The 22,586-nt window shown below is 44.9% G+C and overlaps 1 protein-coding gene across 1 annotated transcript in view; it reads right to left on the bottom strand.

Annotated features, from left to right (window-relative positions):
• Positions 1-21,608, bottom strand: part of LOC308367389 (insulin-like growth factor 1 receptor) — a 60,519-nt gene extending 38,911 nt beyond the window's left edge. Inside the window, exons 1-2 of the mRNA XM_080841291.1 lie at positions 21,204-21,608; positions 14,781-15,317 (exon numbers count right to left, since the gene is read on the bottom strand). Of these exons, the coding sequence (XP_080697417.1) occupies positions 14,781-15,317; positions 21,204-21,297 (631 nt within the window). The 5' untranslated portion in view covers positions 21,298-21,608. The remainder of the gene's footprint in view (positions 1-14,780; positions 15,318-21,203) is intronic.
• Positions 21,609-22,586: the final 978 nt, after the last annotated feature.

The raw sequence follows: 22,586 nt of genomic DNA, 5'->3' as shown, positions 1-22,586 counted from the left end.
TTCGAGCGAGTATGCATATGACAAAAAGGAGGTGATAAAGAGAGAATTGCAGAGAGAAAATTGGGGAATGTTTAGTTTAGAGCTAGATGAAGACCTGGCCTAGACGCTGATATACACCACAATATTACCACACTGGTCTAGAGGCCGAAATATATCACAATATTAACCCACTGGCATAGACGCCGATATATTGCATTTCTACTCGCAATACATTGATACACAAGACACCAAATATTAAAAAAAAAATCCCAAACTCACTTAACCGATATATAACCAAGTTATTCACTTTATTCTTTATTCACGCATGCACAGAAGTTACAAATGAAAACATACTTTGTGTCCCTCTTCAAACTCACACATAAAAAGTCACATTTCATTCATTCTGTTATTACAAGCCACTTTAACTGCAAGATCCCTCAAACAAACAAACAAGCACACACACACACACACACACACACACACACACACACACACACACACACACACACACATCTCTCTACAACCAAGGTAACTCCCAAGTGAGAGAACGACAGGAGTCACTGGTTGGTATGAAATTGACCACCAGGAGCCAAAACAACCATGGTGTGTGTGTGTGTGTGTGTGTGTGTGTGTGTGTGTCACTGTTTCCATAACAAAACCCTCACCTAACTAGCAACGCCAGTCTCACCTGAGGCAGACCCCACACACACCAGCTCAGAGAAAGAGATGGACTATGGGGAAACTGCAGTTGCAAGACACAAATAAACAGTGTGTGTGTGTGTGTGTGTGTGTGTGTGTGTGTACGCAGGTTTGGAGGCAATGTTTAACATCCGCATGCAAGGCCGCAGTTCCTCTGGCTGCCGGGAACACAGTATTCCTTTGGCTGGTCACTCTGTTTTTGTCTGTCTCTCTCTCAAACACACTCTCTCACACACACAAACACACACACACACACACACACACACACACGATGATGAGATCATCAAGCCATGTGATAAAGCACGGACACACACCTTAAGGGAGAATTTCTCACTCAAAACCCCAAAGCCACATCACACGCTCTCTTCATCTTAGAAAAATCAGACATATCATACCTATTCTGAACAACCACAAACACACACACACAGAGACACACACACACACACACGGAGAACAACAAACAGCACTTGTTTCATTTCAAAGACTTTGCTGAGGTTAACTGAGCTCTTGAGCTGGAAATGAAACAATGCAGAACTCCCAAAGGGGCAGCCAGAACACAGAACAGGAGAATGCAGGCCTCCCTGAAGACCATAACCTGAGAACAGAACACTGCAGAACTCCCACAAGCAGAACTCTCGCACTCCTTTCGTCTCTCCACTTCTCTAGCATCCACACACACACACACACACACACACACACACACACACAGGCTCTTGCTCATACCACTCCCTTACACAGAAACACACATTATCATTAACATTTAGTCGTTTACATTTACACACTTGATGCATTTCATGAGTGTTCACGGCAAAGACCGCTGTGTGTGTGGCAGGAGGAAGGTGTCTGCAAGTATCCATGGTATTTAATGTTCCTATTAGGTTCCCACCCTAAACACAAACAGAACATTTTTATTTTAATATTAATAACTTCTTAAATACTAACAAAGGCTCATAGTCACACAGAAAATGTCGCTCACAAACACGCGCCATAGGAGACCTAAGGACCAGTCTTCCTAATTGTCTCACTTTTGGTTTTCTTATCACAGGAGAGTGCTGTGGGATCTCAGGAATGTTCTAAGTCTCTTCCACATCCAACACACATTCCCTTTGCTTATTTTGTATGGAGGAGAGTATTGCACTCTCCTCTACAAGCTGCCATACACAGTGGGGCTAATGTCACACACACACACACACACACACACACACACACACACACACACACACACAGAGAAATGGCATGCGTATTCATACTGAACTGTTTGGTACAGGAGATCAGTTTGGTATGTAACTTCCCCGGCTCTGTGACACAAACAATTATTGTCAGAATAGTACATTTATGTCTAAAATAAGTGCAACCCCGGAACAGAAATTCAGAAGCATTTTACCCGGACAGTTTTATTGTGCACCGGTTGTTGTCTAACAGCTGTAGCATGCTAGTAGGCAGTTTAGCCAGATTAGTCTAAATCACTGGAAAAACGACCTGTATCAACTGAGGTGGGACGTGCCTGTTGATTCCCTTCAAACATTTCGTTAGCAACAGCATCGACTGAGTGTGTCGATTAGTGGAACAAGACAACACCAGACTGGAGGTCTTTCTCCCCGTAGCGACCACGCTGTCTCTCGCATCAGACTCAGGGCCGTGCAGAGAAGAATAACGAACGGTGTCGAGTATTTATCACTGCAGATATGTCACCATATTTGGTGCTTGAGCCTCACTCCAATGTGCCTTCACATGTGCATTTTAGTCAGTCAGTTGTGCGTGCTCTGTGCAAGTTGCAGTTCAGAATTCATCAACAGGTCTTATGATAGAGCATTCCTTATTGTTATTTTTTTTTTTTATGGACAATTCTTATTGTTATTCATCAACTCCGAGGTACATAGTGAACCGTGACCCCAAATCCGAGATCATACCCAAACGTGAATTTTGTGTACCACTACACCCCAAACAAACATACACATCTCTGCTGTACAATGGTGATGTGCAGGCTGCAAACTGTGACTTCACACACCACTCCCGTGTGGGTGAAGTGGGGAGGAAAGTCAGCTACATACACAGATATCCGCACAGCCAGAGATGGATCAAGACCACGAAATCCCTAGTATTTGTCGTCACAGTAAACTGGTTCTCTAAAAAGACAACCATGCTGAATCCCCCGGAGGATGTCATTCGTATAGACATTGCCAGCATGGACAAGCCATTGTGACATAACGCCCATCGCCGGCGTCTTCAGTGTACATCTGTGTTAGCGTTCACCCTTCAATGTGTGCATCCGGTCCACCCCAACTTCTGCAGGGTCTGGCAATTACATTAACTGTAAACAACCCTACCAAAGCCTACCAGCCCTTGGCAAACATCTACTTGTGCTAATCAGATTTCAAAGCCAGATTTCAAAGCCAGATTAAACCAGATTCTGTGTTTACATGATGTCTCAGATCTGATTACTGTCAGAGAGAGGGATTGGTGGGATAACGAGAACGCACGTGAACACACAGTCATTGATTGGCTGATTAATTGACTGACTAACAGATTGATTGATTGGAAACAGGAGGACAACATATGACCAGATTCGCTTTACAGATGAACAAGGCTTGCACATCAGTTAGTGTGGTCAGTGCTGGGTGCACACACAGAAACACACACAGACACACGCCCAATGCTGTGGCATGTAATTACAGCATGGCTTACACACCCACTTATTCCAGGAATGGGTGGCCGCCGAGGGCACAGGAGGAAAAAAATTGAGAAGAAAAGAAGAAAGGAGGAAGAGGAGCGAGAGGGGGAAGATTTATGAGAAACACATAGAACACACACACACACACACACACACACACAGAACATTCCCTGTTCTCAAGTGCCCTGCTTTTCCTATGGCTACTACTGTTAATGTAGCGGAGGCCAGCTGGCCCAGAGCTGTGCTGTGTGAAAAACCTGAATCCAGAAAGCCAGGATTGGTTGACACCAACACCCATGGGTTTAGCCACTGATGCTAGCACCCATGGGTTTAGCCACTGGCGCTAACTCCCTAGGGTTTAACCACTGAAGCTAGCCATTGGCGCTAACTCCCTAGGGTTTAGCCACTGAAGCTAGCACAATGGATTTTAGTCACTGACTCGAGCACCTATGAGTGCATCGATAATCATTTTATCAGTTTAGAATTGATGATCGATAATCGGTTTAAAATTGATAATCGATAATCGGTTTAGAATCGATATTTGGTTTAGAATCGATAATCGGCTTAAAATCAATAATCGGTTTAAAATCGAATCGTTGACCTCTGAATCGGAATCAAATTGTGAGGTGCCCAGAGATTCCCATTCCCACCCCTATCAGCCACTGATGCTAGTAACTGTGAGTTTAGCGACAGGCACTAGAGCCCATGGATTTCAGTCTCCTGGATTTCAGTGCTCACACCTTTTTGCTCACATCTTTCTCACCTGAGTTTCTGAGTGCATTTTCCTAAATAAGTTATAAGGAACGTCCTTCTCAGTGTACAAACTGTCCCCTTTTCTACATTTTCTCTCCATCAGTCTCTTACTTACTCCTACTTGCTCCCCCCCCTCCATATCTCCTTTTTTCCTCAATCATTCAGTCTCCCGCTCCTATACTCTCCCCCCACCCCACTCTCTCCCTCAGTCAGTCTCTCCCTCTCTCTCCCTCCCTGATTATTTCTGTATCTTTTGCTTCCCCTGACTCCTATTTTTTTCTCTCTCTCTCTCTCATATATATATATATATATATCACTCTCTCTCTCTCTCTCTCTATCTCTCTCTCTCTCGCTCGCTCTCTATTTCACTCACTCTCTATTTCACTCACTCTCTCTCTCCCTCTCTATTTCACTCTCTCTCTCCCTCTCTCTCTCTCTCTCTCTCTATTTCTCTCTCTCTCTCTCTCTATTTCACTCTCTCTCTCTCTCTCTCTCTCTCAAACAATAGTGTTGACAGTGGGAAATGCTTGTGTGAGCGGGTGGGCCAGGAGAAGAAAGGCTTATTTATCCCTCCCGGCCCAAAGCTTCCGGCAATTAAACACCAGCGTGTGACTACTGGGGGGCACGAGGCTTAATGCGGACAAGTGTTACATAAATCTGTGTGTGTGTGTGTGTGTGTGTGTGTGTGTGGGTGAGAGAGAGAGAGAGAGAAAGAGAGCATGCAAGAAAAAAAAAGTGTGTGAGAATGTGTATGAGCAAAAGAGCATGCGTGTGACTAAAAGGGGGATGAGGTCAGTGTGTATATGAGTGGATGTGTGTGTGTGTGTGTGTGTGTGTGTGCATATATGTCTGTGTTGTCACAACTTAACTCTATTCTACATTTTCTGCATAGCAGGATTATCATAGAAACTACATAACTTGTTACTCTTTTCCTTTTCCACACACACACACATACACACACACAACACAGAGATAAAGCCTCCATCCCTACCCAAGAACAGGCGACAGTAATAAAGAGACAACTTATTTTCATAAAGCAGCAGTTAGCAGTCCAACGTGGTCTCAGAGACACACACAATAAAATAATCCAGTTATTTGTTCTCTCCCTCATAAACTGAAAACTTAACACTCTACATCAGGTAGGTGTGTGTGTGATCTGATGAGGGGAGAACATTCCTCACATGGCAGACCGGGCATGTGTTCACGGCTACATCATTCCAACTGCCTCTTAAACCAGAAGTAATAGACAACAGGGTAAACAAGGATATTTTGTCTCGCACACGCAAGCACACACACACACACACACACACACACACACACACATCAACCTCCTGCCCACTCACACCTGCAGTCACACACACACAGACACACTCTCTCTCTCTCTCTCACCTTCTCACATAAACACACTATACTGATATTCACAAACCCGCCTCAGCACTAGGGCTGTCAAAATTGCTCAAAAATGACATTCGAATGTTCGTTTGGAAAAAAATCACAAATTCGAACTATTCGAATATCTGGTTGCCTATTTTACGCAGTTGCCGTCAATACGTCAATAATGCGGAAAAAAAGCTGTCTTGGACTTTGCCGAGAACATTGCGTTACAGCAGCTTTCACCAACCAGACTACTAGCTCCCCTGCTCTACTTCGGATGCTTATTGAATGGCATAGCCTGTGTAAGTCCTGCTCAGAACAGTTGTGAATAAGAAAGAATAATTGTCCATGTCTGTTGTCTTGCACAGACAACCAATTGAAATAGCCAGGAACAAAAATGATGAACGTAGGCTATATGATTTTGTAATGTAGTGCAACCGTGGCTAAACTGATGGGTTATTCTCAATGAAAAAAAAAACATTAGGCTATAAGGACGATCATCGCAAGCAGCACTGCTTCCTTACTTTAAAACGAGGGACATCGCGAAAAGACAGAGGCTCATTCACAAAGCAGATAAGCGCTTGTACCGCGGGAGTGTTTTTTCACATTCGAATATTATCCCACTTCTGACACCATGTATTGACTTGTACTTTATCATAGAAAGTATTACCCGGTATCCACATATACTGCAAGTTCAGGAGTCTTTATTAAATGAACCGTCTTCCACTCTCAGGTACGTTACACTAGTTTCCGGTTCACGCATCATTTCACAATAAGAGTCCTGATAAGATCAGTACTAAACATTACATGAGGGACATCGCGAACAGACAGAGGCTCATTCACAAAGCAGATAGAGGCGCTTGTACCGCGGGAGTGTTTTTTCACATTCGAATATTAATTTTCACGTTCGAATTCGCGTTTTTGGATACCATTCGAACGAATATTCGAACTTCGAATATTCGTTGACAGCCCTACTCAGCACCACTACTGCCTGACTCAAAGCAACCTGTTCTCACAAGCAACCTCACACACAAAACTTTATACTCATTCACCCACACACGCACATCCTACACCCAACATCACTGTTAAATTCACTTTAATCTCAAGTCTTCATTTCCATCTTTCTCAACTACTCTCTCTCCAAACCAACCCCTCTCTCTACCAGTTTATCTTCCTCTCCCCATCTTTCCACCCCCATCGCCTCCCTCTGATTCTCCTCTCTATCACCTGCTCTCAGCCTGATCCTCCTGGTCTTGCTAAATCATGATTTATATGGGTTTTTATCTTAATGCGCCCCCCTCGAGGCTGATTTCTCTGGGTAGTAAGTATGTATCTCTCTCTCTCTCTCTCTCTCTCTCTTGGTCTCTCTCGCTCTCGTGGGATAGAGGAAACAGAAGCCCTTTCAGCACTCCTCTGCTCTCACGGAAGTGTTCTGTCCATCCGGAGCCAAGGGGAACCCAGGCCTGACGAGCGATGAATGGAACACACCAGAACCCATCATGACATCATCCCACAGTGTGTGTGTGTCTGAACAGACCACTAGAACCCACATGGCTGACATCACAACATTGTATTGTATGTGTGCCCAAGTTTGTGTGTGTGTGTGTGTGTTTGTGTGTTAATGTAGCTGAGCACGTCTGAACATGGACATATCCGGGGCCACAATAAGCAATGTGGGGATGATTTGCATAGAAGCAGAGCAGCAATGACTCAAGGACTAGCACCTGGAGTCTGACTTTGTTTTTGCAAATGCTCCAGTGATGTGGAAGGAAATACACAAGGCAAATGACACACACTGACACACACACACACAGTTTTCCACCATGTCAGCAGGTCCAGACAAACCACTACAGGAAAGCCTGAGGGACGAACATATCTGTGTGTATATCTGTGACAGATAAGGTTTGAGACACACACACACACACACACACACACACACACAAATACAGTACAAGAACATCATCACTCAACTTATGGCCTAAACACATTCCTCTGTGTGTGTGTATGTGTGTGTGTGAATTTGATCAACCTATCAGCCATGGTAAATAAAGGGGGCATTTAACAAACATAACTGACGAGAATGAATCATTCCGTTAAAAAGTCAACTCAATCGTCAGGCAGCCTATCTAAGAGGCGTGGATGCTTACTAGCTTATGTGGCCACTGGCAGGTAAAAGTTGCCTACGGCTCGTCCTGCATCTCAACCAATAAACGTGGGGCAGGCTAATGACCGCCATTTTGAAGTGAGCGCTTCCTTATCAGTCAATTTCTCATTCATTCACAACGTTGAGTTGCCTAATCTAACTGACTGTTTTAATATCAATGTGGCGTTACATCACCGGTGTAAAGAGAGGGGCTCATGTCAGTAGGCCTACGCCAGAGACAACAACTTCAGTTAAAAAAAAAAAAAAAATTATAAAGGCAATTTTTAAGAAATGGAAAAGGGCTGGCAGCGGGGCGTTACGTTAAGTTTTCAAAGAGAGTAGTCTGTCAGTGTTTTGTTCCCACTGTCACAAACACACTTCCGCCAGCAGCAAGACAAACAACAGCTTTATTGTGTGTACCAAAATGTTTTAATTGGAGGCTATCGTGGACCATGAAGCCTTCAAATGTCCCAAGAAGGTGATCAGCATCATTCAAGGAATGTCAGCTCTGGAGAAACAGCTGTGGATCTGAAGACTATGTGTGTGTTTATGAAAAAAAATTAAAAAAGTGATAATCAAGCGTCACCGATATCTCATGTGTTGGTTGGAAATTTTGAGAACACATTGACAGCTGAAGTTTAAATCAGACCCCAGTACCCCGTAGGGAACCACTTAAGATCGACACACAATACACTTAACATGGCTTGTTTAAACAGGGACGGATTTCTTATCGGTTTTAGAGATCAACAACAGGGATGTATTTCTTGTTTTCTGTAGTTTTTGAGGTCAACACCTTTTTAAGAGGTGCGTGTTGAGAGGCGTGCAGGTCGACCCCAAGGAGAAGCTGTTTAGCTTTGATGAGCGATAAGCTTCGTAAACCCCTTGAGGCATGGGGGGAGGTTGGGGACGTGTGGGATTTTGACAAGGGAACTTAGAGTTCAGACTGTTCTCTCTATTCAGTCAAAACAATCCCCTCAGGGCTGGACTGTGTCGGTCGGAGTCTGTGTGTGTGTTTGTGTGTGTGTGTGTTTGTGTGTATCTTGCTGACGTGTGTGCTTCTCTGGGACGGTGCAGAGGGTGTGGGCCTGCGTGTGTGGGGCCCTCTTCTCAATTTTGCTGCTATTTGTTCAAATATTCATGTAGTTTTAAAGAGGCAATATGTAGTGTAAATGTTTTCCTTAAAGACACCTCTAGTCATATATATTTCGTTATTTAGCAGACGCTTTTATAAGCCTTTACCACTCTCAGGTGTATAGGCCGATAATCATGTCAACTCTAAAAGCACGGTTCAAAGCAGCCAACTCCACACCGACATAAGCTTTTGACAGGGGAACTCATGGTCTTGCCGGCTGGCCAATAAGGCCAAGCCCTGAGCACCATGCTCTCCTCCGTCTCCTACTGCAGCTATATCTGTCATTAAAGGGGGCCAAGCTCGAAGAGCAGCGTGTTCCCCTGTGTGCTATATTGGGCTGACTAAGTCCCTTTATCTGAACATGGAACTGCCATACCAGCGACCCCAGATCCAGCATTAAAGACAGACCAGACCAGACCAGACCAGACCAGACCAGAGCAGACCAGACAGAAAACCACTTGCCAACAAGCTGTCAAACAACTGCAAGAAGAGGGGCAATCATACTACCATCATACATGCAGGAACATGAGAGGAAGAGAGAGAGAAAGAACAGGAGAAAGGGAAAAGAGTAGAGGAGAAAAGGAAGAGAGAAGTGGAGAAAGGGAAGAGAGAATAGAGTGGAGAGGCCTGGTGTGTGTGAATTGAAGCTGGCAGATTGTCGGAAGGGAACCCATCTGCCATATGACCAAGAGTGAGATTTTAGGCGCTTATGAGTTTTAGAGTTTTGTGTGTGTGTGTGTGTGTGTGTGTGTGTACCAGGGTGAGCTTTTTATGAATGAGTGCAGAAGTTGGATGAATCACTCCACCTGGCACACAGCTCGGCGGGTTGCTCATCATCAACTTAATTTACTTAATACACACACACACACACACACACACGAGCCTCCTCAAAGATGTAGAGATTCTTGAGAATGTTTTAAATCAACAGCCAATAAAATGACATAAATTCAGTGGTCCTTAAGCAACAGGTTTTACAAAAAGTGCATAGAGAAAGTGCCTGATTGCATTGAGCCATTAGTTATTTGCTGCATCTCAGTTTTACAGATTTTTTTTGAAAGGTCAGACAGTGTGTCGAGAAAACGTGTAAATGATTTAAATGCCAACCTGGTTCCTCTCGATTATTATTGTTTTTTTTTTTTTAAATAACAAGCCTGCCACCTCTCTGCTACTAAGCACCAGCCATCATGGCAGGCTGTCAGTGGGCAGCTGCCATGGCAACAGATCCGCCACCAGTCAGCATCAAAGCAGACATCGGCATCCCACTGCTCCTGACGAGGGGTTCCCTCGTCCGTCTGCCAGGGGAGTTAGCGCGCGCGTGTATGTGAGTATGTGTGTCTCTGTGTGTCTCTGTGTCTGAGCCTGTGAGTGTGTGTATATACAGAGATTTTTTAAGGGAGGAGAGAAATCGCTGAGGGAAAAGATTAATGGGAACGCGAAAGATGGCAGATCTGTAATTGGAAGTCCTGCCCTGTATTATAGTAAGCCAATCAGGTTGTCGGAAAAGGCATCTCACACTATACAACAAACACAAACAACTTGCTACTTTCAAAACCATACTTGAAAAAGTAGGCGGTACTTGCATCATCTCCAGATTAATTTTCATGGTATATGGTCATGTGAAGGACAGCTACACACATCTGCTCTTAAATATATAAATACAAATAATTCACAGGACATCGGCAACTACATCGTCCAAAGACACAAGTTAGCATGGGAGTTAATTGTGCAGCTGGTGTTTGGAAGGTTTTTTCAGTAGTTTTTCACCAAAGCTGCCTACTGCTGCTTTAAGACTCAATGTAGGTCAGGCTTTATTCAGTCAGAAGCCTGTTTTCAGTCTCTATGGTCTGCCTGCCTGTCTGCCTGTCTGTCTGTAATTCTGCCTCTGGTGTCCATTTCCAAATCTCTTTTGTTTATTTCCGTAGACAGACAGGAATGCCTCTTCTGCCAACAGATATGGTGTCTCATACACACACACACACACACACTTTAGTGAAGGACTTCAATAAACATCTTATCAGTTTCTGATTAAGGGCTTCTGATATGAGCAGGAGTAAATAAGCCTCTACTAGATAAACCCAGAGCAGGGACTGGCGTACAGCAACAGGTAGCAGAGACAAAGAAGACAAAAACAGTGGAGAGGGAGAGAAGGGGAAAGAGAAAAAAGAGGCAAAGGAGAAACAGAGAGAAAAAGAGAGGGGGAAACAGAGAGAACAGAAGGAGAAGGGGAAAAACAGAAGGAGAAAAACAGAGAGAACAGAAGGAGAAGGAGGGAAGAGAGACAAGGAGGGGAGCTGAAACTGCTGAAAGGGGAGAGTGAAAGGATGATGGAGTAGAGAGGGAAAAGAGGAGGAGGCACCTGTAGCTATGGCAGCATCTCTAGCAGCAGACACCCTAATGATTGATTTCGCTACTGAAGATGACCCTCCCTTAACATGTTTCAATCACCCCCCCCCCCCCCACTCATACTTCCCCACAGACACTGAGGGGGGGGGGGGCATCATAGCAAAATGTCCCCTGCTTTAAAAACTACATTCCCCAGTGTCTCCTCCTGTTCTGTCTTAAACTGCACAAAACTGTCTTCAACATTCCGAGTGAAACATCACCACTGTTCCATTGAAATGGCACCAGTCGTTGCCTCAGTGTCCCAAAACCACATTCACAAAACACACACATGCAGGCAAAGATGAAAGCCAAATCAAGCTCCTACTGTATTTAAGCATGTCATTTGAGAAGAGGTGCACTATGGGATACCTAGCAGAAACGACATGTAGAGAAAGAGGGCTGGTGGTGGAAGAGAGCAATTTCTGTTGTTGGGGATAATGAGAGAGAGAGAGAGAGAGAGAGAGAGAGAGGGTCAGCTGAAAAGCTCTGCTGCTCTGTAACATCTGTGTTGAAGAAAAACAAGGTAATTATGCAGAGGGAGGGGCTGTGAAGGCCTTAACGTCTGAGTCTACGTCGCCCACTCACACACACACACACACACACACGGGCCACTGTGCTGACGAGCTGCCTTCTGATTCATGTGGCAAATTGGTAACATAGTGCACAGACACTAACATACCCATCGATGTACACACACACACACACACACACACACACACACCCCTCACCGGTCTGCTTTCTGTTCCACTCCTGATGTGGTAGACACACATTTATTCATCAGCTAAGAGGGCGTGCGTGCACACACACACACACACACACACACACAAACATACGGTCCTGTATATTTTTTTCCCTCCTCTTTTTCCACCGTTTGCCTTTTCTGGAAGGCAGTATTTAGTGTCACCCACCACGCAAGAGAATGAGGGGGAGAAGTCAGAATGTGAAATCACAAACATCTGGCAACCGCACACAAACAACTCCAAGCTCGCATCTGGCAACCGCACACAGACAACTCCAAGCCCAGGGCAGTAAACAGCCCAGAGAGGCATGAGAATATTACTCCACTCCACACACTTACACATGGGCCAGCCAGGCACTGCTCAACAACATGAGAGTGTGTGAGGTACCTCATTTCCACTCACTCTGAGAGCCACTTATTCATCGTTACTGTTATGGGATCGTGTGGAAAACGGAGCAAAAAGATTAAGTCAAACTTAAGCGTGAAGACCCTAGTCACATTCATGCTTCTGACGTGGCCCCAATAGTAACTGGATTAATGTGTTCCAAGATGGGCAAGGGGGAGGGGGACCTCTCCGCCTTCATTGACTACATTGATATCAGAGTAAGCACTTGATTTATTGATGTCCCATTATTTCTCTCAGGATTGTTTGAGGAAGCCATTAAACACCATCTGCAAGTTGTTGTGATCACTTTGAACCCAAGACTGTTTTTTATTGGTGAGCTAATTTTGAGAAATTAAACTTTGCTTCAGGCCATGTAGTATACAGTGTTTCCTGTTTGACTAGTTGCTATGATTGGCAAGGGCAACATTTAAAGAATAATAATAGGTTTCATTCGTATGAATTACGTTTAAATTAGCAGCTAATTATTTCATATAAACACAACCTAGCAACTGCCAACCACAAAGACGGTTCCCTATGCAAGAGATAGCTAGGATAGTTCATGGCTAGCTTAACTGGCATAGGACCTCGTATGTTTTAGAGGTCTTGTGGGGGATCGTGTCAATAGCATTCCATTAAATACAGTCAGGCAGTGTTGGGAAGGTTCACTTTCTACATGAACTACTTCAGTTCATAGTTCACAAATTTTAAAATGAACTAGTTCAGTTCATAGTTCAACATTTTGAACTAAGTTCACAACTCCAAAAAACTCCGGTGTGTTTTTCAACTGAAGTCTTTAGAACCTTCTTGAACGAAATTAAAAAGAGTGAACGTGCCGTTCACAGACATCAGAATGAACGCGTTCACAGTATCGTTCATCAGGCAGTATTACAGTACGTTGAGTTCACATTCACCAAAATTATGAACGAGTTCATGAACTTTCGTTAAATGAACGCGATCAGGTACAACACTGTGGGAATACACCACAACCGTGACTTTACTGTTATGGAAGACTGAGTGGGAAACTTTGCGATCCATCCTGTGTTGTTTTTACCTGATACATGTTTGGGTTTCCTATGTGAAAAAGGCATATAAAAGTGTGTTTGCATCTGTGTGTATGAGCAACAGTCAGATAGAGTAAGCATGTGTGTGAAGCAAAATAAAAAATTAAGACTGTGTCGGTAAGAGAGTGTGTGAGCATGAGATGAGATGAAAGTGAATGAGTGAGTAAAAAAAAAGAGAGAGCGAGAGGGAGAAAGGAGACAGAGAGAGAGAGAGAGAGAGAGCGAGAGAGCGAGAGAGAGAGAGAGAGAGAGAGAGAGAAAGAAAGAAAAAGGAGACAGAGAGAGAGCAAGAAAAAAGGGAGAGGAGAGCATGTGTTTCTCCTGAGCGGTTTACATTCTTCTCTAAATGGAATTCCCCTTCCCCTATCCCAGTGCGGGCTCCACTAACACTCACCACACTCCTCCCAGTCCCAGAGCTAAACCCACTGCTAGCTACACAAAACAACACAGGTAGGCCTAAAGGCTCCGCTAAATAAGACGGTATAAGTACATTCTGGCCATCTCAGCCAGCCAGCTAGCAGCATAACACAAGTAAGGCTAAAGGCTAAGCACCTGGCCATAGACCAACACGAGTCAAGCCAGGGATTCAGAGAACACTACAGACAACTGACTACACAACATAGGTAAGGCTCCTGTCCATAAAAAAAAAAAACACAGGTCAGGCTTAGGGGTTCCAGACAGCACAACAACACAGCTGAGAAATAGTTGGTAGGGATTGTTTCTAAAGGCATCAAGACAACGTCATTCCAATGGAGCGGTGACCAGGACCTGGGCCGATGAGCCATCACAGACCTATGCGCATTCGAGCCAACTGTGTGTTCCGAGTTAGCCCTCACTTAGGTTATGTGTCTGTGGCACAGACACAACAGGATTGCCGGACACTAGATGCACACAAAACACACAGATAAACACACACACAGCTCAGCAGGCCAGCGGGTGTCCAGACAGAGGCAGCACAAGCCAGCTAATAACCTCACATGCTCAAGACCTTCACACCAGATACAGCGCAGCCAGACTGTAGACAAACAACCAGGCAGACCGACAGGCATCCAGACAGGCATCCACACACACACACACACACACACACACACACACACACGCACACACACACACACGCACACACACACACACACACACACGCACACGCACACACACACGCACACACACACGCACACGCACACTCTGGCTAAACGACTGGCCTTTGCCTTGGATTGGGCTCTCAAACTGATACCAGATACAAGGAGTTTCAAAAGAGTATTTGGAGATGCCAGACTCTCCACCTCTGCTCCCGTCCAAAAGCCTCTCTCCTTAGCCCCACAAACACCCCGCTAGGCCTTCCGCCTCTGTGGCACTTCCCTGGATAAACTCAACAGGCATGGGCCTGGATCTCTGCTGGATCCCCAGGGATTCCTACTCGCCGAGCCCAGAGGGAAAAGCTCAAGGCTGGGGGAGTGGCGCTTACCTTTCTGGCAGTGGCTGGAAGTCCAGCAGCGTTGGTCGACGCACTGCTGCTGGTCCTCCATGAGGCCTGGGCACACATCGCCACACTCCTTGGCCTGCTTGTTGCCAGCGATGAAGTTGTTGCCCGTGTCCATGATACGTGGAAAGTCCAGTGATTTCAGGTAACACAGCTCCGGGTTCTTCTCGATCCGGATGGCGCCACGTGTGATGTTCCGCAGGTTGTAGAGCCCGATGTCCTTGAGGCTAGTCATCTCAAAGATGACCAGCGCGTAGTTGTAGAAGAGGTTGTGCCCGCGGATGACCGTAAGGTTGGGGAAGAGCGTGCTTAGGCTGTCCAGGCCCGGCACGCGGAACAGAAGCAGGTAGTCGGTGATGACGGTGAGCTTAGGGAAGCTGAGCGTTCGAAAGATCTCCTGATTGGCCCCGCTGTTCTTGTCGCCAATGAGCACGATCTGCAGGTAGCCCTCCACCACCGTGCAGTTCTCCAAGCGGCTGAAGTCCGCAAAGTCGTTTGCGATGTCGATGCTCGGGCCACAGACTGCAAAGAGGAAAAGAGGGGGTGGAGGAATAGATAAGAGAGAAAGATGGAGAGAGAACGACAGAACAGAGAATGGCAGAAAGTGGGGGGGAGGGGGAAAAGAAAGAGAGAAAAAACAGAGACAGATTGACAAAGAGAGAGAGAAATATAGGAAAGCAAGAGGGAAGAGACACAAATGGGAGCTCATTAAATCAGTGTCACAAAACAATGTTTTCATATTTACATGCCCTAACCTGTGTCAACCACACATCGTAATTGCGCCAAGCCATGGGCCTACATGAAAACACTTGCAACTTTTACAGCAATGTAAGTTCAAAACACATTAAATTAAGAGACTTGGTGTGCGTTTTTAATAAATCGAGACTTTGATGTTGTAAGAGCCAGATTACTCATTATGCCTCCAAGGCCAAAGGCCTGTCTTTCCTTTCAACAAGCTAAACTTTGGCTTACACAGCAGAGGTCCAACACAACAGAGTGGAAGGACAGATCTTTGTCTGGGGGGGAAAACAGCCAATAAAAAAGGTGAAACAATAGAATATGAAAGTTTACTTAATGTGGTCAAGACTTTCACAACCATAGCGCGTGCGCGCGCACACAAACACACACACACACACCTACCCTTTGGGATGTTTTGAAAAAGGGATTGGCTGAACAAAACACAAGTGGAATTAAACAGAGTTGAGGACTGTATTGGTGCATCGGGCGTCCATTATGAAGCCAAAACTGTGGTCATCCCTTAGAGCTGTGCAATGCAGCCTTTTTTCTTTAACAGGTACATAAAAGACACCATGGCAATACCATTGGAAATTTCCCCTTTTAAGTCCATGCCGAACGTCACCGATGGTGTCCTCTGGTCAGGGCACAACAGGGTGCAATAGTTTTGACTACATTTCAAAGCTTTTTATGTCTACGATCCTAATCAAGTGTAATATCTAAAGTTTTACATTGTCATTCAATCAGACACTTTTACCCAAAGCAACTGGCAGTATTGTACAGCTATTCATGTGCATCAGTGTGTGGGCGGTAATCGAGTCAATTACCTTGTTGTTGGTTTTAGCACATTGTTCTACCAGTTAACTACAGGATAATATCTTCTTATTCTGAAAAGGTGCACTGAAGCCACCATTTAAATGATAATGCACAACGCACCTGAAATAATTGCACTTCCCACGACCTTGTTTTTGTTTTCATTGTGGTGTAGTCAAGGCCAGCAAGCACGCTGTATGTTTTTCACCCTGTCTAGACAGAGCGGGCTGCACCTGTTCTCCTATAGGCTGACAGGGCCCCAAGACGAGAGGCTGGTTCAACGGAGTCGGTTTGTGTGTGTGTGTGTGTGTGTTTGAGTCAGCATCAATGCCTGGCGCCCACACCTGCATGGGAAGGGGGGAACTGCTGCTGCTGAGTGAGCAGGCAGCTAATGATGGGGCAGAGGAGAGGAGAGATGAGAGGGAAGAGAGGAATGAAAAGAGGAGGAGGAGGAGAGGAGTAGAGATGAGAAAGAAGAGAAAGGATGGAGAGGGGAGTGGAGTGGAGAGGAGATAAGAGTGAGGTCAGGAATGGAGGTAGATAGGTGAGGAGAGAGGCCAGAGCAGGAAAGGAGATCAGAGGAAGAAAAGAGGAGAGGAGGAACAGAGGAGGGGAGAGATGAGGAGATGAGAGGAGTGATGAGAGGTCTGCACTGCCAATCAACCAATACAACATCAGGCCAGAGATCAGCAGATATGGGACCCACCTGCAGGGGTTTGTGTGTGTGTGTGTGTGTGTGTGTTTGTGGAGACAGACTAGACTCGACTGCAGTCCAGACCGCTGCTTTCGCAACAGTCCCTGGAGAAGAGTCACAGACGCAACACACCAATCTAATATTACAGCACAGCAGGGGTCTTCTTGGTCCTAGCAGTCCTACTCTGGAGGATTTCCACAGCCTGGATTTTATCTGTGTGTGTGTGTGTACGTGTATTAGTTTGAGTGTGCGAGAGGACGAGAGACAGTGCATCAGAGAGAGAGTACTTCACCATACATATATTTTATAATAGTTATAACACACATACAATCTAGGCGGCGTGCGTTAGTGATAAAACGCGCAGAGGTGAGGTTCAAACGGAAGAGCCAAGCTGGGTATCCTCCCTCCGTAATCCTGGGACACCAGTGACACCCACATGTCTCTCAAATCGTCTCCCCTCCAGAAATAGAATCCCCGCCACCACTTTCAAGGGGGCAGTCTCGTGTCACAAACAAATAAAGCACCTCTTACAACCTCCTGTAAAACCTCCTTTTCTCACTCTCTCTCACTCTCACTCTCACACAATATCCTGGCAGCTTCTCTGATAGCAGACATTGTGACACTCTAGAAATCTCCTAACTGGCAGAGACAAACTTTATCAGGGACAGCTCAGAGCCCAAGTCGTCAGATGTCTGGAACGCCTCTCGAAAGAGTAGCTAATCCAACAGGCGGCTACCACAGGGTGAAAGGAGGGTCACTCACACACACACACACACACACACACCCTCCAACAAATCAACAAAAAATGGATAAATAAAACAGTTGGTAAACAGTTGCAGCTGGACAACACAAGCAGCAATAGGAGGATCATCTGCTCCTGAGGACATCACACACATCGTAGACATTTACACACACACACACTTTCCTACACCTCCTGTTAGATACAGTTACTGGTTCACATTCATTCACATTTCCCACAAACACACACTACTGTCTTCGTCTCCCTCACATCCCCACCCCCAGCCCACACACACACACACACACACACCTGAACTCTCCAGCTTCACGGCCCTCATCTCTGAGTAAACACACCTATCAGTATTGATGTTATGGTTCTCTCCCGTTCCTGTTTACGTTTGATAACCTCTCAATGACCTTCTCCAGTCAGTCATCTGCGCCACTATCCAGACTGGGAAAGCGCTCAGCCCTAAACACACATAGACGCCAAGAGATATCTCCCCACAGCGGTGCACTACCTGAGGCACTGACTAACGTCTTGTGCACCTGTAAAGAGCACATCACCTTTTGAGCTATGTCTGGCGACTGGGGGTAGATAAGACTGAGGAGACTATGGGTGCAGTGTGTTTGCTTTCCAACAACTGTGGGTTTAGTCTGAGGGGTGGGGGCAATTTGGTGTCATAGGGGGCAAATACAGTACCACACCAAAGAGGCATAGCACTTGATAACAGTTTTCACAATGAGATGTGGGGGAGGGAGGGAGAGATAAAGACGATAGCAGTAGCAGGGAATTGGGGTAGAGAAAGAGGAGCAGTGGTAAGGAAGGGTTAGTAGAGAGAGAGAGAGACAGAAAGAAAGACAAAGATAGTAAGTGTGTGTGTGAGAGAGAGAGAGAAAAGTGAGTGTGTGTGAGAGAGAAAAGTGAGTGTGTGTGTGAGAGAGAAAAGTGTGTGTTTGTGAGAGAAAGGTGTGTGTGTGTGTGTGTGTTTGTGTGTGAGAGAGAAAGAAAAGTGTGTGTGTGTGTGTGTGTGTGTGAGAGAGAGAAAAGTGAGTGTGTGTGAGAGAGAAAAGTGAGTGTGTGTGTGAGAGAGAAAAGTGTGTGTTTGTGAGAGAAAGGTGTGTGTGTGTGTGTGTGTGTTTGTGTGTGAGAGAGAAAGAAAAGTGTGTGTGTGTGTGTGTGTGTGAGAGAGAGAGGGGGGAGAGTGTGAGTGTGAGTGTGTGTGTGTGTGTGAGAAAGAGCAAGTGAAAGAGAGCGAGATGGACAGGAGAGAGGGAGGGAGAGTAGTACACTTCTGTATTTGATTGAGTGCAACAACATCGGTGAAGAGGAACGTGAATATCAGGTAGAAAAAGATTCAGTTCCGTAAGGCTTTGTCTACAACTATCTGTGTGTGTGTGTGTGTGTGTGTGTGTGTGTGTGTGTGTGTGTGTGTGTGTGTACGCACACACTCAGAGGCTGGGAGCAGATTAGACAGAGAGGACAACCTCGTTTGGTCAAGCTGCATTGCAACCGCCGGCCTTAGGACTAAAACCCAGCGACACACACTTCACAAACTCCTCACTCATCCCATCAACAGAACCGGGTCTGTTTAACAAGTGGAGGTGTTTGGACTTGGCTATTTTAAAACGCACAGCGTTCTCTCTGCAGCGCTTGATGAGTAGGCCCAGGCCAGGGAGTTTTGTTTGCAGTTTACTTGGAAACATGGAAATTTTGTGGTGACGTTTAAAAAAGAAAAGAAAAAAAACAAGGAGGCAAGCAACAGTGCAACACATCTTTTGACCAAGTTGTTGATACATTTTCAAAACACACATCATGATACAAGGGAGGGTGACTTAGGAGTAATGATTTATGGACTTTTGATGTGTTTTTTTATGTATTAAGGCCAAATGTGATTCTAACCTGCAAATGAATGTCTGCTTCCCCTGAGCATATCGTTTGAGCATATTTATGCCCTCTTCCATCTCCACAGTACTAAATCATCAACCGTAACAATACGAGGTACTGCAGTTCTCCGTGTGAGGGGTTGCATCTCATCATTTCCATGCCGGACAGGCACTATTGTAGAGAACTAGACATTACGTCTCCAGCAACACAATGAGCAGATTATTACTGATGGGGGAACATGGGTGGTACACGCTATGTGAGCAATGTTGTTTAGTACCAACAACAAACTTTTGACTGTATGGAAATTGCCTCAAAAGAACAATTGTTTGCAACAGGTGACATTCCCATGGTATATGATGATGACCACACAACAATTACAGTCTTTACCATGAGGCATTTTCTGAAAGGTGGTAAACAGCCAAACAATGGAGGAAAAAATCAGGTCACTGATACTCAGCAATCGTCCAGTTAACCTGGTTTTTGTCCAGTTAACATATGGTTATTGACTTGGTCTTGCTATGCCATACTGATTTCAGGAAGTTTCCTCTCTGCAACAAGAAGCCATTTTTGACTGGTGGCCAACAAACTACTTAAAACTGATGTGTTCTGTTTTAAACACAGCCCTTATAAAAGTTTTGCTTTCTAAATTCTAAATCAGTTGTCTGCCAATTCCCTGGGCATATGCTGAATACAATCAATTATATCAGGCTGAGCATATACTTGGAACCTCTGACTGGGTCGTTCAATCATCTGAAATACATTTTGATTCTAGGATGCGGGATTGTATGTTAAACATTATATCAAAGTATGATTGCCCTGGTGATTGAGAATAGGCTGAAAATACGGAATGGAATTTAGCCTAGTTAAAGCCGACGCTCGTAAACCTCTTGCCGCATGTTCAAACGTGAGTGATTCCGTAGATTTATACCAACGTAGCATGTATTAACTAGTTCGAAAACGTATACAACCATCAGCTCGATTACATGATTATTTAAAGGCAAACATGTTGCATTGGAGGACCAAAAGCTCTAGCTCCCTCCTTCACAAACTCTGCAGGGTAAGTACCCGCTGACGAGTTGACGGTTCAAAGATAACATTTCTTAAGATGTATGTTACAGTTACAGCGTTAACGTGAATTGACCCACTGAATTTAATAACTAATGGAACTCCTGGTCCCTGATATAAAGTGGCAATGAAAAGAAACGGACATTGATTAAGGCTGAAGATATCAACTTTAGGATGTAGTAAACTAAAGTTACCATACAGCTTCCATTGTGTGATAGCTGGTGATGGTGATGTCAGTCAATTGGGATTAAGGCTGAAGTGCGAGATTGAGGTTTCAGGATCACTCAATTAAAGTTTGTCAAGTTGTCCAATGTAACAGTTTAATTGGTCTTTCCAGTGGTAAATACAACATGGAAAGCCACTCAATTTCTCAACAATAACAACAACAACAAAACAGTCAATGACTTCACACACATAACTAACGTTAAATGTTGGTGGTGAGTGGTGACCAAATGTACAAGTTAACGCAACCACTTACTTTCTCCATTTGCGGGCCCGAGGTAGATTGTTGAGAGGGACAGGAGCAGACCGTAAAACAAGGTCAAATAATTTCTTCGTTTACTAGACCTCATTCCTGTAAGCAAGTCCAATCCTAGCAAAACAAAATTATTCTTTAAAGTCTTGCAACTGTTTTCACTCAGTAAAATAAGCGTAGATAGCCTGGTCAGCGGCTACCTAGCTTGCGGTTGTTGTCCACAGTCCTGAAAAAAAAAACCCGCTAGCTCTGCTAGCTAGATTCTGGTTTTCCAGAGATGCGTGGTTGTTCAGACAGTTAACCAGCGGGCTATGTCTAATGGCTCCTTGATAATTTAACAAAAAAAATCGTTGAGGACCTAGATAACTAAGGTTTACTCTTAAAATGCAAACGAATGCGATAACGTTACATAGCCATCCAACAAACTGCGTGCTAGCCTTTTGGCGTGCACTGGAATTTCTCGGGAGTCTGTTGTTGGGGAGATCTCAAGCCAGTTAGCCAGCTAGCTACGCTAGGTTTTTTTCGGCATGGGACATGTGAATATCAATGGTATTCGAATGTCTTCACAAATCGTGCAGTCCATACACGATTGTATGCATAAGCGCCTCAAAAAACAGGCTGTATATTCCAATCCTTTGATTATCTGCATCTTCACATTCCATTTCTTACAAAAATAATGGAGGGACACACTCTTCGTTCAGCTGCACGGTGTTCCTCCTCGACGCTGCCTAAGAAGACTAGCTGACTAGCTAGCTAGATGGCGTGTGCTGGTAGGTCAGACGGGGACGACATTGTGCAGATGAGGATTGAGCATCATAGACAGAACGGCATTCCAATAGATAACGTAAATGTCAGAAAAATTAAACACCTCCCATGAATGACCAAGCCTGGATGCCGTTTGTACCAAAATATTAACCGCGGGAATCGTTTTATCAACTGCAGACCGCTTTTCTTCCTCCCACCCTGCTGTCTTTTTACCAGCCTAGCCGTCTGAGATTTTTTAATTCTAACGTTAAGGCTAGCAACCTCGTTGTAGCTGTCTCAAATAACATAGACTATCAGGTTGTAAACGTTTCTTAAGAAATGTGTTTCCAGTCTGGGATATCCTAGTCATAAAGGTAACAGATGCCTTTCTTCGTTATCATAGTCGATGGTGTGCATACGCGTATAAACGTAGCGGATCCGCGGAGCGTCTGCTGTGCAATCAGCGCTGTAAACAGGGCTGTTTTTTTTCTCACACTCACTCATAGTGAGCTACGTTTGAAAACGCTGCGCAAAAAACCTGGCCTGGATTTCCCAAGGACTGGGATTTCCTTGGTGTGAAGGAATGTGCCGGTTTCTGTGGATGCCTGTGTCCGCCACGTAAACTTGACGTAAGCAGTATGA

Source organism: Sprattus sprattus, assembly GCF_963457725.1.
Source record: "Sprattus sprattus genome assembly, chromosome: 6".
Lineage (NCBI taxonomy): Eukaryota > Metazoa > Chordata > Actinopteri > Clupeiformes > Clupeidae > Sprattus > Sprattus sprattus.
This window is presented reverse-complemented; position numbering and strand designations above follow the sequence as displayed.